The sequence below is a fragment of the Spinacia oleracea genome, chromosome 6, assembly GCF_020520425.1.
Source record: "Spinacia oleracea cultivar Varoflay chromosome 6, BTI_SOV_V1, whole genome shotgun sequence".
Classification (NCBI taxonomy): domain Eukaryota; kingdom Viridiplantae; phylum Streptophyta; class Magnoliopsida; order Caryophyllales; family Amaranthaceae; genus Spinacia; species Spinacia oleracea.
The window spans coordinates 19,529,450-19,554,718 of NC_079492.1; the positions used below are offsets into that span (position 1 = coordinate 19,529,450).

The 25,269-nt window shown below is 34.2% G+C and overlaps 3 protein-coding genes, 1 long non-coding RNA gene and 1 other non-coding gene across 5 annotated transcripts; 3 read left to right on the forward strand and 2 right to left on the reverse strand.

Moving 5' to 3' along the window:
- The first annotated feature begins 1,653 nt into the window (after positions 1-1,653).
- LOC130464255 (uncharacterized) lies at positions 1,654-3,734 on the forward strand. The gene is made up of 3 exons (XM_056833727.1): positions 1,654-2,050; positions 2,175-2,235; positions 3,264-3,734. The coding sequence occupies exons 1-3, from the start codon at positions 1,851-1,853 to the stop codon at positions 3,402-3,404; spliced, it is 402 nt and encodes a 133-aa protein (XP_056689705.1). The 5' UTR covers positions 1,654-1,850; the 3' UTR covers positions 3,405-3,734.
- A 1,335-nt stretch (positions 3,735-5,069) lies between these two features.
- Positions 5,070-7,125, reverse strand: LOC110802578 (uncharacterized). The gene is made up of 3 exons (XR_002537236.2): positions 6,994-7,125; positions 5,670-5,959; positions 5,070-5,443 (listed from the first exon to the last, which is right to left on the reverse strand). It is a non-coding gene; the product is annotated as an uncharacterized lncRNA (long non-coding RNA).
- A 366-nt stretch (positions 7,126-7,491) lies between these two features.
- LOC130463964 (elongation factor 2-like) lies at positions 7,492-10,102 on the forward strand. Its single transcript, XM_056833288.1, has 2 exons — positions 7,492-7,675; positions 8,722-10,102. Exons 1-2 carry the CDS (start codon positions 7,594-7,596, stop codon positions 9,036-9,038), a joined length of 399 nt encoding a protein of 132 aa, XP_056689266.1. The 5' UTR covers positions 7,492-7,593; the 3' UTR covers positions 9,039-10,102.
- An 8,445-nt stretch (positions 10,103-18,547) lies between these two features.
- Positions 18,548-24,520, reverse strand: LOC110802569 (uncharacterized). The gene is made up of 2 exons (XM_056830663.1): positions 23,799-24,520; positions 18,548-21,214 (listed from the first exon to the last, which is right to left on the reverse strand). The coding sequence occupies exon 2, from the start codon at positions 20,459-20,461 to the stop codon at positions 18,548-18,550; it is 1,914 nt and encodes a 637-aa protein (XP_056686641.1). The 5' UTR covers positions 20,462-21,214; positions 23,799-24,520.
- LOC130464677 (small nucleolar RNA R71) lies at positions 20,590-20,698 on the forward strand. The gene has a single exon (XR_008925039.1). It is a non-coding gene; the product is annotated as a small nucleolar RNA R71 (small nucleolar RNA).
- Positions 24,521-25,269: the final 749 nt, after the last annotated feature.

Below are 25,269 nucleotides of genomic sequence, written 5' to 3' on the forward strand. Positions count from 1 at the left end.
TTTACCTTTTAAAAGTAAATATTTTCAAATTAAAAGTAAGCAAAAGAATATATAAAGTAAACCAAACATCGTTAACCATTTCAACACCTTCATTATCAATATAAACAGACTATTGTTCGTTAGAATAGAAGCAACATCAGCGGCAGGAGTATCATCAGTGGCTTGCGGCCATGCTAAATTATGCATCCCGGAAAGTTCAAATGCAGATATTATCAATTTCTAGAAAATCAGTAAAGTTAATCATTGGTGTTCTACTAGAACGAGGAGACCAAAGGCAAAACAAGGAGCAACTATATAAATCCCAACACACTTTCTACTTACATTAACTCGTTCCACTCTCCGCATGTCATCTTCAAGCAAAGATAGTTGTGCAGCAGAAGACCAATGGATACATTCAACTGGGCTGTAAATCAGCAACCTTAATCGATGAACCAACTGTAAACAACATTTCAACCCCACTTTTCAGCTCATAAAACCAACTGCAATCAGAAACCGAGAGCTCGCTGAAGTTGGCACTGCAAGATCATCCTGAACCAAGTCAAGCAACTACTAACTAGAATTTACCAAGGGGTGTGGTATCTATGCATCATCATCATGATCATAGGATTTTGCCTGATTCCTCCCCCATCCAAATTAAGATTCAAGAGAACTCCTCCTTATAGGAATACATCAAGAAACCAAGAAATAAAGCAGTAAAGAGCCAACCATTGACATCAGCATTACACCAAGACAATGAACTACCTACACTATCAACTGGAAGAATAATGATCAGCAGGTCCTAATCATCATTTTCAATTCAAATTTTGTTTACTAAAATATTAAAATCCTTAAATTAAGTAATCAAATCGCTGATTAAGACACTGAAACACAGAATTCCTAAAACTCTAACTTCAACAATTAAAGTCGCAAATAATTGAATAAATCAGACAAATTGAAACAAAATCAAAAAATGGAATACGTACCTAGCGAATTGAAAGAAGAAAATTGCAAAGGTACAGGAATTGGAGAAATCGGAGAAGAACAAACCCCAATTTTAGCAAACAAAATTGCAACAACTTAAAAAGAAAGAGCAAACAAATCGGAAATACTAGAAAATAAAACATTTATAAACCCTAATTTACTTACTTTCACGAAAAAATGATGAATGAGAGAAGATGCGAATGTAAGAAGTACAAAGCGATGAACTGGATGAACGTGAATCGCAGAGGAGAGGGGATTTGCAGGAGGAGAGAGAAAACGGGGGAAGAGAGAGAAACGAAAACTGAAAATCGGGTTGTGGGGGAGGAGGTCATTCAACAATGCAATATTACCAGATTACCCTTAGTTTTTGATTTGTTCGGGTGAGATGTGGACCGTAGGAATAAATTGATCGAGGGCTGAGATTGGTTCTCAGTTCTCATCTTAAGGGTTGGTTCTCACCGTATATATATATATATATATATATATATATATATATATATATATATATATATATATATATATATATCTTAAGGTGAGAACTACTTTTATAATGAGAACCTTTAACTACCGTAAGATTTAGATGGAATGGACGGATGCGATTTAATCTTAGAAAATCTGATTTTTTGATGGTTCGCTCCTTCAGAATTCAGAAGACAGAGATATCTTTCTCTCTCTACTCCCAAAACAGAAAGTTTGATGTTTTCTCTCTCCTCACAACTCTATACTCTTCCATTTTCTTCGAGGTTCCGACTTCTCTACCCAAAATTAGGAATAGTTTTCAATATCAAGCTGCAATTACACTTGAATATTTCCCCAAATTGAATTACTAATGATTTGTAGTCATTTATAAATGCAATTTTGGAGTTTGCCAAAGATTTCAAGCATATGCGATGGTACTTATGCGATGCTCAAATTCTACACGATTCTGCAAAATCGATATGGAATTCAGATATGGAATTCTGCAAAATCCTACATTTTCTTTTTCCAAAAGTTTAGCTGAAATTAGGTACAAATCAACCAAAAGAGAAAATGGAATGAATAATTTGATTGGATTTTTAATCGATTTGTTGCGAATTTCTCATACGAAAAGGTAGGATTTTCGATTTAAGGTTTTTAAATTTCTTCAGCTTTTGATAGAAAAATTAGTTTTATCTTTGAATTCTAGAATAAACTACTTGATTAATTGATTTGACTTTCTATGATGCTCGAAATAGGTTATCGAGAGCAACTATGCGGATTTCTTCAACAACCAGAGATTTGAAAGGTATAATTAAGGTAAACTTCAAAATTTTGGGATTAATTGAATTTTAGGTGTCTAATTTGTCCATAAATCACACGAAATTGTTTGCTTGCATTACGTTAGCACAAATATTGTTGCTGCTGCTCTTTCTGTTATGCATTGCGTTGTTGTTTGGTGCACTGTTTGGATCTGACTGTTATTTCTGATCTGCTTGCCTATTCTGTTTTATTTGATATGTGATTTATCTGCTTGTGATGTTCATGTGGTGCTGTTATGTTGTTCTTGTGTTGTTGTTCTAGTCTCTGGTTCCATGCTTGAAGCTATTTTGCTAGGTTTAAGCCAATGTTGACCTTGGTTGACTTTGGTGTTTATTTTGTTGGTTTTTTGGTGGAATATGGACCTAACTATGAATAGTGGTTAGTACATATGTGGATAATTAGGATCGATTGGTGACACAAAATGATTTAAGTATTAAAACTGTGGAAAAGTAAACAAAAAATCTCTAAAAGTAAACCAAATATCTTTAAAAGTAAACCTGATATATGTGGCCACAGTAAATATGTGGTGTTTGCTGCTGGTTTTTTCCTGGTTGCTTCAAGCAGTCTATTGCTTACTGATGCACCTCATATAAAATGGAAACTTTGGATACTACTAGATTGATTATTTCAGCGTCAACTAACAACTCACATATGCATAAAATCAACCAGGTTGTGGAGCTATAACTTAAAATCTATGTTATAATAATTGTTCTTTCTAATTTCTTAATGGAAAATTTTTAGTTTTGGCTATTGTACTTAAATAAATTTCCATATACAACATGTTGTCAGTTGGACACAGTAAGTCTTCTTTGAGGGTGGATCCTAACACTCGGGTCTTGGATTGTTGTGTTGTGCTGGTGGTTCGGTTTTTCTGCAAGTGTTGTCCATAAGTCTACTTTGGTACCTTGGCCAAAGTTGACTTGTTTTCTGTTTTTTTTTTTCAAAAGTAAACTAAATTTATCTAAAAGTTAATTAAATATCTCTAAAAGTAAACTTAGTTTTGTTGATGCAATCTGGCCTTAAAGAACCAATGTACAGGAAAACTGTTTATTGCTGGAAGACGATATTATAGGACAACAACCAGCAAAAACAGCAACAAGCCAACAACAACCAGAAAACAACAACAGCAACAACCGCAGCAGTGGCAACAACAGCTAATGCAGTGACAACAAGATTATCTACACAAGCACATAAACAGAGATGGGCAGAACATGGTGAAGATATCTTGAGTTAAGCTACTTTGGCCAATGAAACTTTGGCTTTGGGTCATTAGCACTCCAGGTTGTGAGTTTCTCCTTACCTTTTATGTCAGATATATCGGTGTATAGGAAATCAAATATTCTTTTCTCTTATTTTGGAAAGTAGATCAAAATCTGATAAAAGTAAAAAGATTAAGCCGAGAAGTAAATACGTGAAGCTAGTTGTGAATTCTTATGAGCCGTTGCCATAAATGTCATATTTGTCAAATTTGAGCTATTAAGGATAGACGCATATGCTTTGAGTTGGAATAGTAGTTCATAATAAAGATTGATGTGTTGACTCAACAACTAAAGTAATTATATTGTGCATAAGTAAGCTAAATCTCTCCAATAGTAAACAAAATCTCTCTAAAAGTAAATTAATAACAATGAAACATCAATTATAATTTTCTCTTAAATGTTTTGTGAAAACCTATTAGCTCAAATGGTAGAGCACTATGCAGATGCATAGGGGATGTAGGTTCGATTCCTACATAGGTTGTCTGTCGAAGTATTTTTGGAAAAAAACTCAGTAAATACAAGGATTCCCAAAGTAAATAAAAGAAACTCAAAAGTAAATCATAATAAATCAAAAGTAAATCAAAATATGTTCAAAGCATATGTACAATAAGTATATGAACTTGTAGCAGCCAAGATCTACGTGATGAGATAAATTTTACAAAACTCTCGGTAATTGACTTTCATCTCTTTACAAGATGAGATAAATTATAAAATAGAAGTACACGTGCGTATGTCAAAGTAAATGATTTCATATTAAAAGTAAATAAAACAATACAAAAGTAAATGAAAAAGTAAAAAAACTAATTAAACGCAGAAGTAGACAGAAAAACTAAAAAGTAAATTAGAAAAATTTTGAAAGTATTTTTATAACATAGAAACTCCAATTATTGGAGTATATGGGGGCAAAAGTAAAGGTTTTCAAAGGAAAAGTAAATAAAAGAATGCAAAAAGTAAAGATGAACCTACGTGGGATTCGAACCCACATCTGTGCATTTGCACAATGCTCTACCAATTGAGCTAGTAGGCTAGTGGTATCTTGGTATCTTACCATACAATAGGAATAGTTAGAATACTATCATACACTTTTCATTTTGTTCAATTGAAAATGTAGATATATAACTTGTTAAAGTAAATAGAATTAGTTCGAAAGTAAGTAATCATCGAATAGAAGACTGAATAAACCAGAACAACTAACTGCAGAATATAAAAAAATATACAGAACCAAAACAAGTGGACTGCAGACCTGCAACAACGAGCAATTTCAGCAAGGGCTGTAGTTTTTTAATTTGACAACTTTTGGCTTCGGAAAAATTTGGCCTGATGGTTTATTTCATGATCGTGTGTCGCTAATAACGGTGATTCGTTAACTCTATTAACTTAAATCTAGTCATGTGACTACGTATCAATTACTATAGCTGCAATAAATCACCAAATGGATAATGAAAATGAATGTGTAAATGGCTTGTCCACACATGCTTGCTGAACAAATAATGTTATGCCAGCCCTATCTAATCACATAAACAAAGCTAATATAATCAGAAAGACAGTGAAGCTAATTAATTATTTAGGAAACCAAACTAATAGGAAATGATCTGTTGAATCTTCAAATTGTTTGATATTGCAATGCAAGTTTTCGTGCATACACGACTGGTCGACTGTCGATTGTTTCAGTACAATAATAAATTAAAGCCAATTAAACTCATACTACCCTAGTTTCATTCTGGATAACATTATAAACATAACATATAGTCAGACACTATGTTGTACGGAAATTGGACTCACATCAATGAAGGCATACGCTTACAATTTGCCCCTTGCACATTTTGCCTTCATTCTTCGGTTAGCCTAACCGTTGCTTTTAACTAACCATGCATGTTAAACACCAATCTTCAGTCATACCAAAACTTTGCTCCAAGTGGTGAGTTGAGAAGGTGGTGGTCACAAATCTGTACAACAATCAATGGTAAATCTCATCAACGCACAAAATTTATCCTTCTCTCAATCATAAAAAATTAGGGTAACAGAGGCATTGTAACTACAAATACTAAACCGCTCAAAGAACATATGAGTTACAAAAATTTTAAATTAAAAATAACATACTGGCGAAATGCTAAAATCATCACAAGAGAAAATGAGATATAAAAAATTATTAGAGAGCATAGAAAATGGGACCTGATTCACTGACTTTTATTTGGAGTAAAATGAACTCCGTCTAGCCAGATTTGGAGATGTGTCCTATTAGAGAGTAGTCTTCTTCTGCTGGTACAGTGCATCTTTTTGACAGGTGCAGGCAACCCTTAATGTAGAGTTCTTGCAGAGTGCTCATAGTCGCTGGATGCCCTGATTTCACATCAACCTCTTTTACACTTCCAAATCTCAAGATTTCCATGCATCATGCATCAACTAACCAATAATGGCTCATACTTCTGAGGTTGATCGAATCTCCTCACTAACGACCAAACCTGACATGCAAACACTACGTTATAAGAGACTATCATAGAAAAATCAACCGAATTTACACGAGAAGGGCATTAATTCCATTGGGAAATAAGTTATTAGCATATTCAACATACCCAGATAGTCAGATTACCCACGTACAAACAAGTGCCATAATTTCTACATAGGGATTTTTTTTATCACTTTAGCTATCCTGCAGAACCAAATAGATCAAGCTAAGGAGAACAAGACTCTTACCTAAACCATAAGAAGCTCAAGAAAACACCAGCCAAGAAAAGCTATAAAGCTCTCATTTTTATATCAAAATCTTTCTCATTTTCCATAGTTGCCACACAACAACCAAAAACACTATTTTCAAGGGAGAATCATGGCTCAAATTAAAAGCAAACTAATCATCCCAAACTAAACACGCAAAGGAGGAAGAATTGAAAAAAATTGGGCAACTCAGCCCATCTTAGCCTCGCTACAACGAACACCAGTAAATGAATTACAAATTATCCTCCCAATAGAATTTCAAATGAATTCAATCCCTTTCCTTACTAACTAACTGAAAATACTATGAACTGCAGTCCCATACATTATATTCCCTTCTCCATATAATCTACAATTTCAGATCTTCCCCCGACCAAATTAAGATTCAAGAGAGAGATCAACTTGAAAGTACTTTAGGTCGGCCAAAGTGAGCTCCTCCTTACAGGAATACATCAAGAAACCAAGAACCAAAGTAGTAAAGCAGAGCCAACCATTGACATTATCGTTACACCAAGGCAATGAACTACCTACACTATCAACTGGAAGAATAACGGATCAGCTGGGCCTAATCATCATTTTCAATCCAAATTTTGATTACTAAGATTTGAAAAACCCTAATTTTAGTAATCAAATGGAAAATCAAACCACTGAAACAAAGAAATCTTGAAACCCTAACTTCACCATTAAAATTGCAAAAATAGTTGAACAAATCAAACAAATTTCCTGCCCTTCTTTTAGGAATCAAAATAGCGAAAATTGATACAAAATCAAGAAATCGAATACATACCTGACGAATTGAAAGAGGGAAAACTGCAAAGGTGAAGGAATTGGAAGAATCGAAGTTGATGAAGAAGAAGACGATCAATTTTAGAGAGGATTAGCAGGAGGAGAGAGAATGCTGAAGGAAGAGAGAGAAAAGATTATGAAAACCGATCTTAGAAGGAGGTCATTCAACGCGACTGAAATGACCATTTTACCCTTACTTTTTGATTTGGTCGGGCAAGATGAGGGTCGTTGATTGTATTGATCTGAAGGCTGAGACTAGTTCTCAGTTCTCATCTTAAGGGGTGGTTCTCACCAGATCCCGATTATATATATATATATATATATATATAGAGTTACACTCAAATGAGAAAGGAGCTTAAAATAAGAAGAATGAGAAGCGATCTCGTGCGTTCGCTAATATCAGATCTAACCGCTCTAAGGCTCTAACTTTCGCGTTATACTAATGGCAAAATCGTAAATATCGCAAAAAATAAAAAGCAAATATTTTCATTCTACTGCTCCATTTTCTCTCTCCTCGTGCTTCCCTCTCAGCGGCAAGAGCTCCGTGTTCTCTCTCCTCCATTGTCGCTCTCCTTCGCGATTCTCTCTCCTCACCTCCATCATGTCCTCACCTGCTTCAACCACCGCGCTGTCATCATCTCTACGATACCATCATCTATGCGTTGTCTCCTCTGTTGCAAGTGGTGAGTGATTCTTTGCTGATTTATGTAAATTGTAGGGTTATATTTTCAGTTTTTATTGCAATTTTGTTGAGATTTAATGTTCATTTCATGATTTATTGTTGTTCGTTTAGTTGTTCTTTCTCTCTCTAATTGTTTCTTCAAATTGTAGACAATAAGTTAACTTAGGTCGAATTGTATTGGATTTTCTGTCGAATTTTGGTGCAATTAAATAGGTTTTGTGATTGAGTGAACTTGGGTCGAATTGTAATGAATTTCCCGTCGAATTTTGGTGCAATTAAGTAGGTTTTGTGATTGATTTTGGTCGAATTGATTTTTGTTTTGTGCAAATGAGCAAATTTAAGTGTTTATTATTTCGATTCAATTTTGCTCATTTCTCAATCAACTACTATGATTGGCTGATTATCTTAAAAGTATTTTGTGCTTCAATATGTGTAGTTCCTGTCAAATTTTGCTGCAATTGAGTAGGTTGGTTATAGTTCTTTCCTTTGACTTGTGTTGATAATTACAATGTTGTTTAGCCATTAATGTCAACAGGTGTAGAAAGAATAGCAGGACTTAGTTTGGGGCGTGTAGTCAGTCAAGATATCCAACTCTATGTGTAGGAGAGAGTCTTAGGATTGCTAGAGCTGCTAGATGTGATGTCTGTTGGTGTGGATGGTTCTGGCCTTGCAAACATCCACATGTAAGAGTATTCATATGAATTTAGCTGCCTTGATGACCGGTTTAGCCACAGTTAGTTTAGGTAGTGCATATTGAGATCATAAGTCCCTGACTGACAGCCACTTAATTAAGCTAGCCTTAGTTTACTATCTTGGATCTAGTGCGAATTGCCATATGGCGGTATTAATCGCAGGAACATACTTCCTCTCTCTCACAGCACCACCTCCGCTTCCCTTTTCAATCTTAACCCATTTTTGAGATTGGTTAAGATTGGTTAACCCATTTTTTGGATGGTTTTTTAAACTGTTAATTTGTTGGGTAATGTTGTTGTTTTTGTTGTTTTCTGCTGACTGTTCTCGTAACTCTTGCTGTATTTTATCTCGCAGGAAAGTCCACCCTGATTGATTCTTTGGTGGCTGCTGCCGGGATCATAGCCCAGGAAACTGTCGGTGATGTTCGGATGACTGATATCCGTGCAGATGAGGCTGAACGTGGTATCACTATCAAGTCCACTGGAATTTCTCTGTACTATGAGATGACAGATGACGCTTTGGCTGCATTCAAGGGAGAGCGTGCCGGCAATGACTATCTTATCAACCTCATCGGTTCTCCTGGACATGTGGACTTCTCATCAGAGGTTACTGCTGCCCTCCGTATCACTGACGGGGCTGACTTTGTTTCGGTTTGGTATGTGATTAGCTGACCTACTCTTTTAAAGTAGAAGGACTAATGTGAAAAGTTATGTACACTGCATGACAAATTGACAAGATAATGGCATGGTGTTTGAGGCAATGCAGATCCAGGTAATTTTTTATCCAGAAATGTGACTATGTCTATGCTCCATTCTAGTTGTGATGTCTTCTAAGTTGATGTGAACCTCATGGAATGTAATTTTGCTCATTTGACAAATGAGTAAATTCAGTTTGCTCATTTGCATAAATGAGTAAATCCAGTTTGCTCATTTGTATAAATGAGTAAATTCAGTTTGCTCATTTGTATAAATTCAGTTTGCTCATTTGTATAAATTCAGTTTATATGAAAAGTTCTGATATGAATGTGTTCTCTTTTGGGAAATAGGAAATTAGCTGTAATTAAATTCAGGTAGCCAAAAACCAAAGCTCCATACCTTCTGAAACATGCTGGAACATGCTGGAACAGGTTATGTTTGATGTTCTCCATTCAAGCTTACATCAGTCTGCTATTCAAGCTCAACATGCTGGAACAGGTTATGTTTGATGTTCTCCATTCAAGCTTACGGTGAATGTTATGAATCATACATTATCAAATGTTTCATGCCTATGACTCCCTAAAAACCTAATGTTTCTGCAATATGAATTCCTAAAACAACTTTCATCCTATGAATCCTGGCTTTTCTGCATTCTCAAGCTGCTGTTATAACTTATAAGTGTCACCACCTATAGTTTACCTTCTGCCTTGTTGCCTACACTGTCGGTTTAGGACTAAATAATATGTTTATCCAGATACTCCTTGGTGTACGAAGGTAACCCCTTATTGGAAGGTGCAGTTGTTGTGACGGATTACTAAACTTGTGCATACTTATACAAAATACGGAGTAAATTATTTTGCATGCATGGCCTGTAAGTTAACCGGCTATAAGAACTCTTTTAAACGTGTTTTCTTCTTGTTGAAGCTGGAGTGCCCCATTTGAAATGGTTTGGAGTTGAAGGTGAACCAAGTCTGGAAGACCTATTTAACTACTGCAGTAGGGAGTCGTCGCTGAAAACAGTACTAATGCTTGCCGACCAGATATTAAGTACTAAGTACCATCAATATCTTGTTGCTAAGTCTTATCTTTATTTTGCTCATTTGATTCTATTTAAAAGCAATAGCCTACTAGCTCAATAGGTAGAGCATTGTGCAAATGCACAAAAGATGTGGGTTCGAATCCCACGTAGGTCAATCTTTACTTTTTGTTCTCATCATTTTGAGCCGGGTCTTTAGTCTTACTTTTAATAGTTTTCTTTTACTATTTCTTTAGTTGCAAAATATAATTTCCTAGGTTAATATTATTGTTTTCTAAATTGAAACAAGCTCTAAATTAACATGATGAAAGAGAACAAAATTAGAAGGTGATGAAATTGGAAACAAAAAACAGATTCTCACCAAATTCTTCATTTGTTGCTCAACATATATCTATAGAGAATAGTTTGAAAGTTGAAACTCAAACCTAGTGCTCAATTGAGAAGGCAAGATATATAAATCACAATTATTCCTCATCAAAGGATAAATAACCTAACGTAAACAGACCTGATTTGGACAATGAAATACGGAAGATTTGCCTTTTAGGCTTCCAAAATAGAGAATCTGAAGCAAGAGAATGCGATATTAGCTGAAGAAAAGGTTGGACTTGAAATTTACAGCCAAAAGCTGGCAAAAGAGGCTGCAAAAGATGAATTTTCCGAGTTTGTTGAACCACTCAAAGCAACGAAAAGGGAATTCAGATAGAGAATGAGTCTGCAAAAGATTACATGAACGAGACCTTGTATGGGGATAGCTTAAGGCTTCAGCAAGTGCTGGTTGATTTCCTGTTAATTTTAGTGAATTTTACACCTGGTGGAGGTCATATTGGAATTATAGTTCACTTAAAGAAGGATAAGATAGGAGAATCCGTTCAACTTGCAAATTTGGAATTCAGGTAACGCATCACCCTCCCTTTTATTTAGGTTGAACATGAGTACTTAATTACAGGTTCAAGGAACTGTTGTAGTTCTGTTTTTGGAAAATTAATTGATAGATGAAACCTTTACTAAAACACGCCAGGAAAAGAAAAAAACTTAATAGATCTTGTGTATCATTCAACCTTTTATGGGTATACAACTTGACCTTCTAAAGACTGCATTTCAGCTGGAGTTTAGAGGTGATCAAATTGGCTAAAACCCGTGTTTTTCTGGGTTTAGGAAACATTCAGGGTGTGGACATTATCTTAGGCCAAAATGGCTTTTTGCCTCAGCTTGGCCCATGTTTAGCTTTAGCTGGAGCTCTGTCAACTAGAAAAAAAATCTTACGAAGATGAATATGGAAGCGGGAGCGGTATCGTATCTTTGTCCGAAAAGCAAGATATTGTTCCCTGCCGTCTTGTTATTTGGTCAGATATAACTGCAGTCTGCAGACGTGGGAAAATGTCTTGAAATCAGAATTAACAAGAAATGTAAGCTACAACCAACAGGGTTATCTGAAAAGAGTGATGGACAAGGAATTAAGTTCTGATACAGTGAAGTATACAAATGACACAACAATTAAAAGGGAAAATTACTAATTGGTTTATGTTAAAACTTAAAAGTAGAACATGGAATTTCCTAGGTTGTGCAAATCTACTGGCCAGCTGTAGAATAATATACCTATTTCCAAATTCATTGGAATTTTAGAAATGATCAGTTTATCAGGTTTTGCCCGACTGAACATGTAAATCAACTTGAACTCGAGTAGCTCAAGGACAAATAACTACTCTGGTTAACTTAGAACTGAATTATTTACTGGCTAGTCTGGTTAACTTAGAACTGAATTATTTACACAAATGAGCAAATATTTTTGCTCATCTTTAAAATTTTAAAGTTCGGGTTTGTTAATATTCAAAACTTTTGCTCATTTTGTTTAAATGAGCAAATATTTTAAAATCTCATATTACTTAACATTCAAAAAATTTGCTCATTTTAAAAATGATCAAATATTTTTGCTCATCTTTAAAATTTTAAAGTCCGGGTTTGTTAATATTCAAAACTTTTGCTCATTGTGTCTAAATGAGCAAATATTATAAAATCTCATATTACTTAATATTTGATACGTGTCGTTTACCGTATTAAATTAAAACCTATCTTAGACCTTCAAAAATATTAACAAGTAGTAAAAAGGGTAAGAAAGAGTCGATCCCACGAGGAGACTCATTAACTACTAAACCTCAAAGCTTAGCCAATGGAACTAAATTGAACATTACTTACCTAAACTATATACATCTATTTACCTATTTACATAAAAAAGGGGGATTTTGAGATCATACTAACCAAGACTTACATTGGATAAACATTTAATACTACTAGTACTACTATTATATACAAGACTGACAACACAAATCGACCCATCCAATTTTCATGACTTTCACCAGATTGAGTTCTATAATAACTAATATAACCAATCATGAGAAATTAACCAACATAATCCATTAGACTAATTGTAGAGACTTAAGTAACAAAGACTCCCTGTACTCCCTTAAATCGTAATCAATTATGAACTAAGCCAAATTGACACTAAACCACTCTAACTTACACAAATATGATCGCAACTTGTATAATTTAGAAAATGGCAGCATTATAAACTAGGAGCCTAATTAGTCCTAATTAATCTAATCACATAAATGCTTAGACTAATTAGATTGAGTTTACTCATAATCTATACTATAACCATAATCGCAGGCTCCAATATAAATTAAGTGCTACTCATTATACGATCTAAACTAACCCAAATCATATAATTAGCAATTAAAAACAATCGTACATAATGAAAGATAACAACCAAAACATACGAATGTAATCTTGACAATGAATAAATAAGAAAACCCAAATAATAATTAAAATCGAATAAAACTCAAACAGATTATAAAATCCCAATCAATATTTCATACTGAAAACTCAACCAAAGCAATCTAATAAATAAGCAAGTATACAAAAAAGGTATGAAATTGGAGTAATTGAGTAAGAAAAGAACTCATGAATTTGTGCTCAAGAACACCCGAACGAACTTGGCTTCCACCCCGCGACTCGTTGTTGCTCTTGTTCGACCTTAGATTTGAGACTAAGCTTTCTTCTAATGGCTGTCTTCTCTCCTTAATTACCCAATTCAAAACCCAATTGCAACCCCTCAACTCACGAATTTATGGTTCGATCTCCTTTGTGTCGTCTGCTTCTGTATATTTGTGTGTGTTTGAGGGGTTGATATGCAGATTTATATATGATAAACCCTAATTTGACCGGAGATATCGGAACCAAAAAATACGCCATATAATCTCCCCACTAATTGAATAACTGATAACCCATACTCCGTTTTTGTAGCAGATCCGTTGAACTGATCTTTTGGGAAGGTTATACCGCCATTTTCTTGTAAATGTCGAACAATCTGTTCAACTATCTTTTGATGCTTCCCGAAGAAAGAGGAAGAAATGGGTTGTGATTGATGATGCGGCGATCCAAATATTTGAAACAAGTTGATGGTGGAATTGTTGCTCACGTGACTTTTTGTTTGGTTGATTTCCCACTTGATAATGGGCTTTTCTTGTTTGCCCACTTAATTGACCACCTCTACATGACAATGTAATACCATAATTAAGTAGCATTAATATTAAAAATGTTAAACTAACACAAACAATCTAACTTATTTTAAAACTAGTAAAATCCAAAAATATATGATAAAAGTCAACTATATATCTAGTATTAGAGAATAAACATATAGTAAATTATGCACTTATCAAATTCCCCCACACTTAGCTTTTGGTCGTCCTCGATCAAAATAAAAAAAACTAAGATGTACTATGCGAATAAATAAATAAAATCCAGTTATTTTGGACAAACCAAACCAATGAGAAAAGTGAATATTTTCATGAATCCAAAATACATTTTATATCACTACCAACAAGCATGGATCATTGAACAATACGAATCAAGAGTTTAGCACCCTAGTTGACCAACCAATCTTACCGCTTCCTTTCCTCTAAGTTTGATTCTTCCCTCATAGATGCGCAACCGTATTAGCTCATGCCTCACTTAATTTGATGACCCTCGTCAGGACTTGCACAAAATCTTACCCTCCGCCGTTTAGGGACCAAAGGTGTACTTAGGAGATCAAATAGGACTTTTGTATGGTTGTAACGGAGCTAGGGTTAAGGGTAGGGGACTCATTTAGAAATGTGGTGGTATAAATAGTCAAGCTAAGTGGAGCAAAAATACATGACATATAACATTCGGGTCACAAGAAACTCCAATTATACAAGTAATACTATACCCCAACTACTTTGTTTAACCGTATCCTCCACCTTTTTCCATATGAACCTTATTCAATGCAATAATAAGATTTCCTTGAATCTTAGTACTTCATAATATTGCTGCCTTGTTTTGATTTTTTGTACTTTTTCTCTTTTTTTTTTTCTTCTTTTTTTTTCCTTTATATATATATATATATATATATATATAACCCTCTTCTGTAACACAATACTTGCAATTCTAACAATAATAATGACTCCACTTAGCAAGACTTAAGGTAAAATCTGTTGGAGGTCGCAGGCTTGTAACGTACGGTTTTCCAAAAGAAAGGTTATTAAAGCTCAAAAGGGCTAAATAAATGGAATTTTTGTGAATATGTAAATGACAGAAGGCCTAAATACTCTGGAAGCTCTAATTATGAAAAAAAATAATGCCTTAATCATTTCTCCTTTACACTTTGGTCATCGATCTCGGGAAGCTAAAATGCAAGTCCCAAATTGAGCAATCAATAAGAAGGAAAGAAGTAATGAAGTGAGTCTTACGAGGTTCGTGGCCCTCCATTTCGGGCCTCATCGCACAAAGGGAAAGCGAAACCATGCAGCACAAACCATGTCAAAGAGGGGTTTATGCAATCTTTAATATCATTCATGATGATCCAATGCAAGCTAGTTTGTGACAAAACCATAAAAACTGTTTTTTTTTTTTTTTTTGTTTATTCACTTGTCAGTGATTTGGTTTGCATGTCAAAAGAACTAACTTTTATTTCCCTACGTCACAAGCACAACTGAGTTTGCTTAAATATGAGAGAGATACTTCCACAAAAATTTTGACAACATTTCGTTTAAAAATGACCATTTCTAACTCCCCCCCCCCCCCCCCCCACACTGAAACTGTTCATTGTCCCCAATGGAGAAAAGAATAAAAATTGTAGAGAGGGAAGAGGGGACTTAGCTGGTTAAATTCACTGATGATGATGATTAGTTGATCAAATGTTGCTGCTGATGGTTTCCAGTCACTGATGTAATAGGTGGTGGAAGCTCATTTACTTCAACTCATTGGAACAGTATGGGCGGTGAGCAGTCTGGCATCCCTTAATATGATTGTGAATGCTGACACCTCAAATGATTGGGTCAGAAGGGGAGCAATTGTATGTGTTTTTGCCTGGCTTGTTTCTGGTTGAGTTAGAATAATGCACTTGTTTATCTACTTGATAGCTAGCTCTGCCACAAAACAAAGTTTCCACTCCTGCACATAAACTAAATATATCAACAATGAATGACCAACCCTCTGGTAACAAAACTGCTGAACTACAATTCTAAGACTTTAAAGTTATCCATGCTTCCCTTGGTATATATTTAGTTGCCTTTATTATATGTAGGGAAGGGGAACACAACATGTGAATTCAAATAAAATGAACTGGCATAAAATTAAAGCAGGAAAGAGTACTAAATTTAAAAAAAGAAAACAAAAGAAGAAAACAATTGTGGGTTGCCTCCCAGCAGCGCCTTTAGTTTAAGTCGTTGGCTCGACGTTCTCAATTCTTTGTCAGATTCCCTTAAATGTAACATCTTCGATCATCTGCACATAAGCTTGATCGTAGAATGGCTTCAATCTTTGACCATTAACTTTGAAAGTTTTGTTAGAACCAAAGTCCTTTATTTCCACTGCACCATGAGGAAACACATTAGTAACAACAAATGGGCCAAGCCACCTAGTTTGCAACTTTCCAGGAAATAATTTCAGTCTAGCATTAAATAACATAACTTTCTGGCCAACTTGAAAAGACTTCCTAGCTATCATCTTATCATGGAATGCTTTAGTTTTCTCTTTGTAGTTTTTAGCATTTTCATAAGATTCAAGCCTTAATTCCTCTAACTCAAGGAGCTGTAACTTTCTCTCTTTTCCAGCAGAATCATAGTCTAAGTTACATTGCTTCACTGCCCAGAAAAATTTATGCTCAATTTCTACAGGTAGGTGACAAGATTTTCCAAAAACAATTCTGAAAGGTGACATTCTAAGGGGTGTTTTATATGCAGTCCTATATGCCCATAGAGCATCACCTAAACGGAGACTCCAATCTTTCCTATTCGGATTGACCATTTTTTCTAGAATAGACTTTATTTCTCTATTAGACACTTCAACCTGACCACTAGTTTGTGGGTGGTACGCAGTTGCTACACGATGAGTCACATGGTACTTTTCAAGAAGGGAACCAAAGGTTTTGTTGCAAAAGTGTGTTCCTCTATCACTAATAATAGCCTTAGGCATGCCAAATCTATTAAACATATGACTCTTAACGAATTTTACCACTGTTTTGGCATCATCAGTGATCACAGCTTTTGCCTCTACCCATTTAGAAACATAGTCAACAGCAAGAATAATGTAGACATTACCAAAAGAAGACGGGAAAGGACCCATAAAATATATACCCCACACATCAAATATCTCACAAATTAGAATACCAGATTGAGGCATCTGATTTCTTTTGGACAGATTACCTATCTTTTGGAAACGTTCACATGATTTGCAAAATAAATAAGCATCTTTATAAATTGTAGGCCAATACAAACCACATTCAAGGACCTTATGAGCAGTCCTTTGAGGACCAAAATGTCCTCCACTTTCAAGATTATGACAGAAATTAAGAATAGAAGCATATTCAGGTTTATCTATACATCTCCTAATTACTAAGTCAGAACAAGATTTCCATAAATATGGATCATTCCAGAAGTAGTATTTAGACTCAGATTTGATCTTTTCCTTTTGAGCTCTAGACAATGTAGGAGGACATGTTCTAGTGACTAAGTAATTCACCATATCAGCATACCAAGGAGTATCAATACGACATAAAGAAAGCAATTGTTCATCAGGAAAGAACTCGGTCATTAAAGGCCAATCATCTCTAGGAACAATCCTACTTAAGTGGTCAGCAACCAGGTTCTCTACACCCTTTTTATCCCTAATTTCAAGGTCAAATTCTTGCAACAAAAGCATCCACCTAAGTAATCTAGGTTTTGACTCTTTCTTTTTCAACAAATATTTAAGTGTTGCATGATCAGAATATATAATCACATGAGTGCCAAGCAAATAAGTTCTAAACTTTTCCAAAGCAAAAACAACAACATACATTTCTTTTTCAGTCACGGTGTAATTGCATTGGGCAGGATCAAGTGATTTAGAAGCATAATGGATCACGTAAGACTCTTTATCTTTCTTTTGACCTAAAACAGCACCTATTGTCTTATCACTAGCATCACACATGATTTCGAAGGGCAAAGACCAATCAGGTGGTCTAATAATAGGAGCAGAGGTCAGTTTATCTTTCAGATCATCAAAAGCTTTCTTGCGTTTATCATTAAAGTCAAAAACTGCATCCTTACCAAGTAAAACACATAAAGGAGATGCAATTTTAGAGAATTTTTTTAATAAAACGTCTGTAAAAGCCAGCATGCCCTAAAAACGACCTAATTTCACGAACACATGTAGGATAAGGTAATGAACTAATGACATCAATTTTAGCTTTGTCAACCTCTAGACCTTTAGCACTTACAATATGTCCAAGAACTACACCTTGTTCAACCATGAAATGACACTTTTCAAAATTCAACACAAGGTTAGTTTCAACACATCTTTTCAGAACTTGAGACAGACTATGAAGGCATCTATCAAATGAATCACCAAATACAGTAAAATCATCCATAAACACTTCCATATCTTTTTCAATTAAATCAGAAAAAATACTCATCATGCATCTTTGAAAAGTTCCAGGGGCATTGCACAATCCAAAAGGCATTCTCCTGAAGGCAAATGTACCAAAAGGACAAGTAAATGTGGTTTTATCTTGATCTTCAGAAGCTATTGGAACTTGAGTGTAACCAGAATAACCATCTAGAAAACAAAAATAAGATTGTCCAGCAAGCTTTTCTAGCATTTGGTCAATAAAAGGCAAAGGGAAATGGTCTTTCCTAGTAGCTTGATTAAGCTTCCTATAGTCTATGCATACTCTCCATCCATTAGGAACTCTAGTGGGGACAAGCTCTCCTTTATTATTCTCAACTACTGTTATTCCACTTTTCTTAGGGATCACATGAATAGGACTTACCTATTGAGAATCAGAAATAGGATAGATCACATCCGCATTTATCCATTTAATAATTTCCTTTTGAACAACTTCCCTCATTGAAGGGTTTAACCTTCGTTGAGTTTCTCTAGTGGGTTTAGCATTCTATTCAAGAAATATTCTATGCATGCATAAGGTGGGACTAATGCCTTTTATGTCTGCTAAAGTCCATCCTATTGCCTCTTTATAATTTTTAAGCACATTCAACAACTTTGCTTCTTGAAATTCATTTAATGAGCTTGAAATAATCACAGGCAATGTCTCATTAGCCCCCAAATAAACATATTTCAGATTAGAAGGCAAGGGTTTTATCTCTAAAATAGGTGCTTGAACAATAGAAGGAATCAATTTAGGCACATATAAAGGGAAAGAAAAATCAGACTTTTCATTCACATCAACCACATCAGACGCGGCTACAACAGAAGAATAAGAAATTTCACGCATATAATCAGGAACATCATTTTCAAACAGTTTGTCACACCACTTATCAAATACATCCTGAGCCATCCAATCAAAAGCATCAAAAGTATCTATGAAACTAACATTATTGATATCACTTGGGTATCTCATAGCATCAAAAATATTAAACTTAATAATTTCTCCATCAAATTCCATAGTTAGATTACCCTCATGAACATCAATTTTAGTCTTAGAAGTTTTCAGGAATGGTCTACCTAACAACAGTGGAACACTATCGCTTCTATCACCCATATCAAGAACATAAAAATCAGCAGGAAATACCAATTCATTCACTTGCACAAGTACATCTTCTAAGACTCCTATTGGAAATGTGTTTGATCTATCAGCTAACTGAATAACAATATCAGTTTTAGACAAAGAACCCACATTTAAAGTATCATAAACAGATTTTGGCATAACATTAATGGAGGCTCCTAAATCTAGCATACACCTTTCAAACTTAGAATCACCAATTTTGCAAGGAATACAAAACATGCCAGGATCCTTACACTTAGGGGGAAGCTTCTTTTGGATAATAGCTGAAATATTTTCCCCCATACTTACCTTTTTAGAAGGACGAAAATGCCTTTTGTTAGTACAAAGTTCCTTAAGAAAATTTGCATAACGAGGTACCTGTTTAATAGCATCAAGAAGGGGAATATTGACTTCAATTTTCCTAAAAGTTTCTAGAATTTCATTGTCAAGACTCTCTTTCTTAGCTTTAGCAAATCGAGAAGGGAAAGGAGGCCAATCTTTAAAACGAGAAACAACAGAATCAGATTCAGTTTTACTCTCCCCTTCATTTTCTTTTTCACTCTCCTTCACAGTACCCTCACTTTCCACTCTTTCCCTTGATCCAACTTTAGAATTGACTTCTATCTCTTTTTCAACTTCACGGCTTTTCATTTTAGGTTCAGTTAGCACTTTACCACTCCTAAGTGTGACGGCTTTAACATGACCATTGGGATTAGGGATTGTTTGTGATGGAAGTTTACCTGAAAGTTGAGTTTCAAGATTACTTAGAGAAGTGCAAATCTGACCTATTTGAGTGTCTATATGATGAAGGCGCGTGTCAATTTTCTTTTGATACTCAACACCCTGGTTATGGACTTGTCCTATTTGATTTGTTAGTTGTTTAACTAAATCTTCTAGTGAAGGACCAGATTGGGGTGGTGGATTTGGTTGACCGTATTGCCTTGGTTGATTAGATTGTGGAAGTTGTGGTCTATTTCCATACCTTAGATTAGGGTGGTCTTTCCAACCTTCATTATAAGTCTGTGAGTAAGGATCATATTTTCTTTGACCAGAATAACCACCTATAGCATTCACATCTTCAGTTTGCAATTCAGGACATTTATCAGTAGAATGAGACTCATTACAACAAATTCCACAAACTCTAGCTTTAGACTCGTTACTAGCAACAATTTTAGACACAAGAGTCGTTAAAGTAGCAATTTGTTGAGCATTTTCTTGTAGTTGATTCTGAATTCCACTTAAATCAACACCATTTACTCTTTTAACATCATTTCTTGTGTCATGTTGTTGGGTGTTTTGAGCCATATTAGAAATTAAAGCCCTAGCTTGGGTTGGTGTTTTGTCCACTAATGCCCCCCACTCGAAGCATCTATCATACCCCTATCAGTAGGTAATAGGCCTTCATAAAAGTATTGAATTAATAGTTGGTCACTAATCTGATGTTGGGGACAGGATGAACATAATCTCTTAAAATGTTCCCAATATTCATACAAGGACTCATTATCATTCTGCCTAATACCACATATCTCCTTCCTGATGGATCCAATTAGACTTGCTGGAAAGTACTTTCCTAGAAAAGCTGATGCCATAACATTCCAAGTCGTAATTGATCCAGCAAGAAGATCATACAACCAATCTTTAGCCACATCTTGCAAAGAAAAAGGAAAAGCATGCAATCTAATATGATCATGTTCGACTCCTTCAAGATTCATAGAAGAACAAACAACCTTAAACTCTTTTAAATGTCGATGAGGATTCTCACCTGACTTCCCATAGTATTTGGGAAGAAGATTAAGGAAACCTGAATTCAGTTTGAGGGGTTTGTCCAGCTCTGGAAACACAATGCAGAGAGGATCATCGCCCGTATTTGGGGCTGCCATCTCCTTCAAGGTTCTTTCACCCATTTTTGCTCCTTCTAGATTATCTTCTGTTGGTTTAACTTCCTCTGGTTTCTCTTCTTCTGGTTGATCTATTTGAAACGCGTAGATTAATCTCTCTTGATCTATATACTTCCTGATTCGTTTGAGTTTAGAATTAGGTGTGTTGCCGTTCATGCGCCTGAAAAGTGAAAACTTAAAGAGTTAGTTATGTTATGCAGATTTAAACGAATGCATACAAACTAATCTGAACATTCTAAAGCTTTGTTTGTTGTTACACTTTTATCTTTTAGGATATGGGCTACAGAACATAATTAAATATACAACGGATTTAGAACAAACATCTTAACAGATTAAACTTTCACAATCTTAATTATGGGGTAATTTGTTTTAGACCTGCAGTATACTTCAGTATATAAACATAAACGAGTTCAAAAGTTCAGGACCTTAGGTCATAGAATTAACTCAATAAGAACATAACACTTAATAATACTTAGAATTCAAGGTGGCCTTGCATTGATTATCCTTTTATACTTTCTGAAATCCCAAATTATTTGAAAAAAGGGATACAGAACGTTCAAAGAATTGAAATAAGACTCCTATTATGCAGTTAAGTTAATAAAAGGCAGTAATGAAAGCAGATAGAAGGTTGCTATTTAGTTAAAGCCAGTGCTTTATGTTTTAGGTGTCTTTTTGAAAATAAGAAAATAAACAAGAGCTAGTTTAAGATTCATACTAAAAGATAAGAAAAGAATTGTTAATATTTAGAACAATCATCCTAAACATATCAGAGTTTTCACTTCGTACACAAAGTTAAAACAAGATAATATCATGCAAAAAGAAAATTATGCAAACATGACATTAACATGTTACTGTTATGCACTAGAAAATGTCAATTTTATTAAAACAAAGTTGCTTACAAAAATTAGCCAACGTGAAAAAAACGTAGAGTATATACATGTACTCACAAAAGAGAAAAAAAAATCGGCTAAACCATAGACATTACAAACTTGGCCCCTAGCACAAGAAAAATGCCTACCTTCCATTTTTTTCTTTTACCTACTTTTATTACAATAAAAACAAAGACCAGATATTAAGATATACAGAGACATACTAATTATCAAACTTGGTATAGATTATCTACGGCTAACCTGATATGATTTCACCAATACAGATCATAGCAAATACTGAAAATACGGTGTCAAGTAGAGCAAGCAGACAATTTCAGATGATATAAGTTCTCGTTATTAAATTCCAAAGGTTTCCTAGATAAATCAACCCTTATAGCCATCTACCAGTGAGTAACCCACAGTACAAGACACTTGAAAACTAGATGGTAAAATAAAAACTAAAAGCACCAGTCACTCACAAAGTTAAAATTAACCGATTTAACTACTTAAGAGCCAATAAGGGGGAATGTAAATGGAACTTATAAGTCAAAGTTAAACATAATAAGCCCATTAAGAAATACCTACTTATATAAAGCATCCAGACCCTTTTTTTTCGTGCTACGCAAATGTAAAATAATTATGTCATTAGGAAAAAATTTAAGAACACTCGATTTCTTAATAATATATATACTAAGCTATAGAACCTGATACTAAAGACATAATATAAACTAAACTAGCAGACATAAAACAACCAAGATAAAAAGGATTCAAGTAACTTACACACATTATTTAACTAGTTACTAATGGAAATTTGTATACGTAGTGCATGATTGACCTTGGGTATAGCTATGAAGAAAGTTATCTACTGACTATACAAGTATATTTATAAGAGATTAACAAGACTTTGACAATTAAATTAAAAATAGTCTCCCCGGCAACGGCGCCAAAATTTGATACGTGTCGTTTACCGTATTAAATTAAGAACCTATCTTAGACCTTCAAAAATATTAACAAGTAGTAAAAAGGATAAGAAAGAGTCGATCCCACGAGGAGACTCATTAACTACTAAGCCTCAAAGCTTAGCCAATGGAACTAAATTGAACATTACTTACCTAAACTATATACATCTATTTACCTATTTACATAAAAAAGGGGGATTTTGAGATCATACTAACCAAGACATACATTGGATAAACATTTAATACTACTAGTACTACTATTATATACAAGACTGACAACACAATTCGACCCATCCAATTTTCATGACTTTCACCAGATTGAGTTCTATAATAACTAATATAACCAATCATGAGAAATTAACCAAAATAATCCATTAGACTAATTGTAGAGACTTAAGTAACAAAGACTCCTTGTACTCCCTTAAATCGTAATCAATTATGAACTAAGCCAAATTGACACTAAACCACTCTAACTTACCCAAATATGATCGCAACTTGTATAATTTAGAAAATGACAGCATTATAAACTAGGAGCCTAATTAGTCCTAATTAATCTAATCACATAAAAGCTTAGACTAATTATATTGAGTTTACTCATAATCTATACTATAACCATAATCGCAGGCTCCAATATAAATTAAGTGCTACTCATTATACGATCTAAACTAACCCAAATCATATAATTAGCAATAAAAAACAATCGTACATAATGAAAGATAACAACCAAAACATACGAATGTAATCTTGACAATGAATAAATAAGAAAACCCAAATAATAATTAAAATCGAATAAAACTCAAACAGATTATAAAATCCCAATCAATATTTCATACTGAAAACTCAACCAAAGCAATCTAATAAATAAGCAAGTATACAAAAAAGGTATGAAATTGGAGTAATTGAGTAAGAAAAGAACTCATGAATTTGTGCTCAAGAACACCCGAACGAACTTGGCTTCCACCCCGCGACTCGTTGTTGCTCTTGTTCGACCTTAGATTTGAGACTAAGCTTTCTTCTAATGGATGTCTTCTCTCCTTAATTACCCAATTCAAAACCCAATTGCAACCCCTCTACTCACGAATTTATGGTTCGATCTCCTTTGTGTCGTCTGCTTCTGTATATTTGTGTGTGTTTGAGGGGTTGATATGCAGATTTATATATGATAAACCCTAATTTGACCGGAGATATCGGAACCAAAAAATACGCCATATAATCTCCCCACTAATTGAATAACTGATAACCCCCATACTCCGTTTTTGTAGCAGATACGTTGAACTGATCTTTTGGGAAGGTTATACCGCCATTTTCTTGTAAATGTCGAACAATCTGTTCAACTATCTTTTGATGCTTCCCGAAGAAAGAGGAAGAAATGGGTTGTGATTGATGATGTGGCGATCCAAATATTTGAAACAAGTTGATGGTGGAATTGTTGCTCAAGTGACTTTTTGTTTGGTTGATTTTCCACTTGATAATGGGCTTTTCTTGTTTGCCCACTTAATTGACCACCTCTACATGACAATGTAATACCATAATTAAGTAGCATTAATATTAAAAATGTTAAACTAACACAAACAATCTAACTTATTTTAAAACTAGTAAAATCCAAAAATATATGATAAAAGTCAACTATATATCTAGTATTAGAGAATAAATATATAGTAAATTATGCACTTATCAATATTCAAAAAAATTGCTCATTTTTTATAATTTACACAAATGAGCAAATATTTTTGCTCATTTTTTATCGTTTACACAAATGAGCAAATATTTTTGCTCATTTTTTATAGTTTACACAATTGAGCAAATATTTTAAAAATCTCATATTACTTAATATTCAAAAAATTTGCTCATTTTTTATCGTTTACACAAATGAGCAAATATTCTTGCTCATTTTTTATAGTTTACACAAATGAGCAAATATTTTAAAATCTTAGATTGCTTAACATTCAAAAAATTTGCTCATATTTTATCGTTTACACAAATGAGCAAATATTTTTGCTCATTTTTTATCGTTTACACAAATGAGCAAATATTTTTGCTCATTTTTTATAGTTTACACAAATGAGCAAATATTTTTGCTCATTTCTTATGGTTTACACAAATGAACAAATATTTTTGCTCATTTCATATAGTTTACACAAATGAGCAAATATTTTTGCTCATTTCTTATAGTTTACACAAATGAGCAAATATTTTTGCTCATTTATAAAATTTTAATGTTCGGAATTGTTAATATTGAAAACTTTTGCTCACCGTGTCTAAATGAGCAAATAAATTTGCTCATTTTTTATAGTTTACACAAATGAGCAAATTCTTTTGCTCAGTTTTAAATATTTAAAGTTCGGATTTGTTAATTTTGAAAACTTTTGCTCATCGTGTCTAAATTA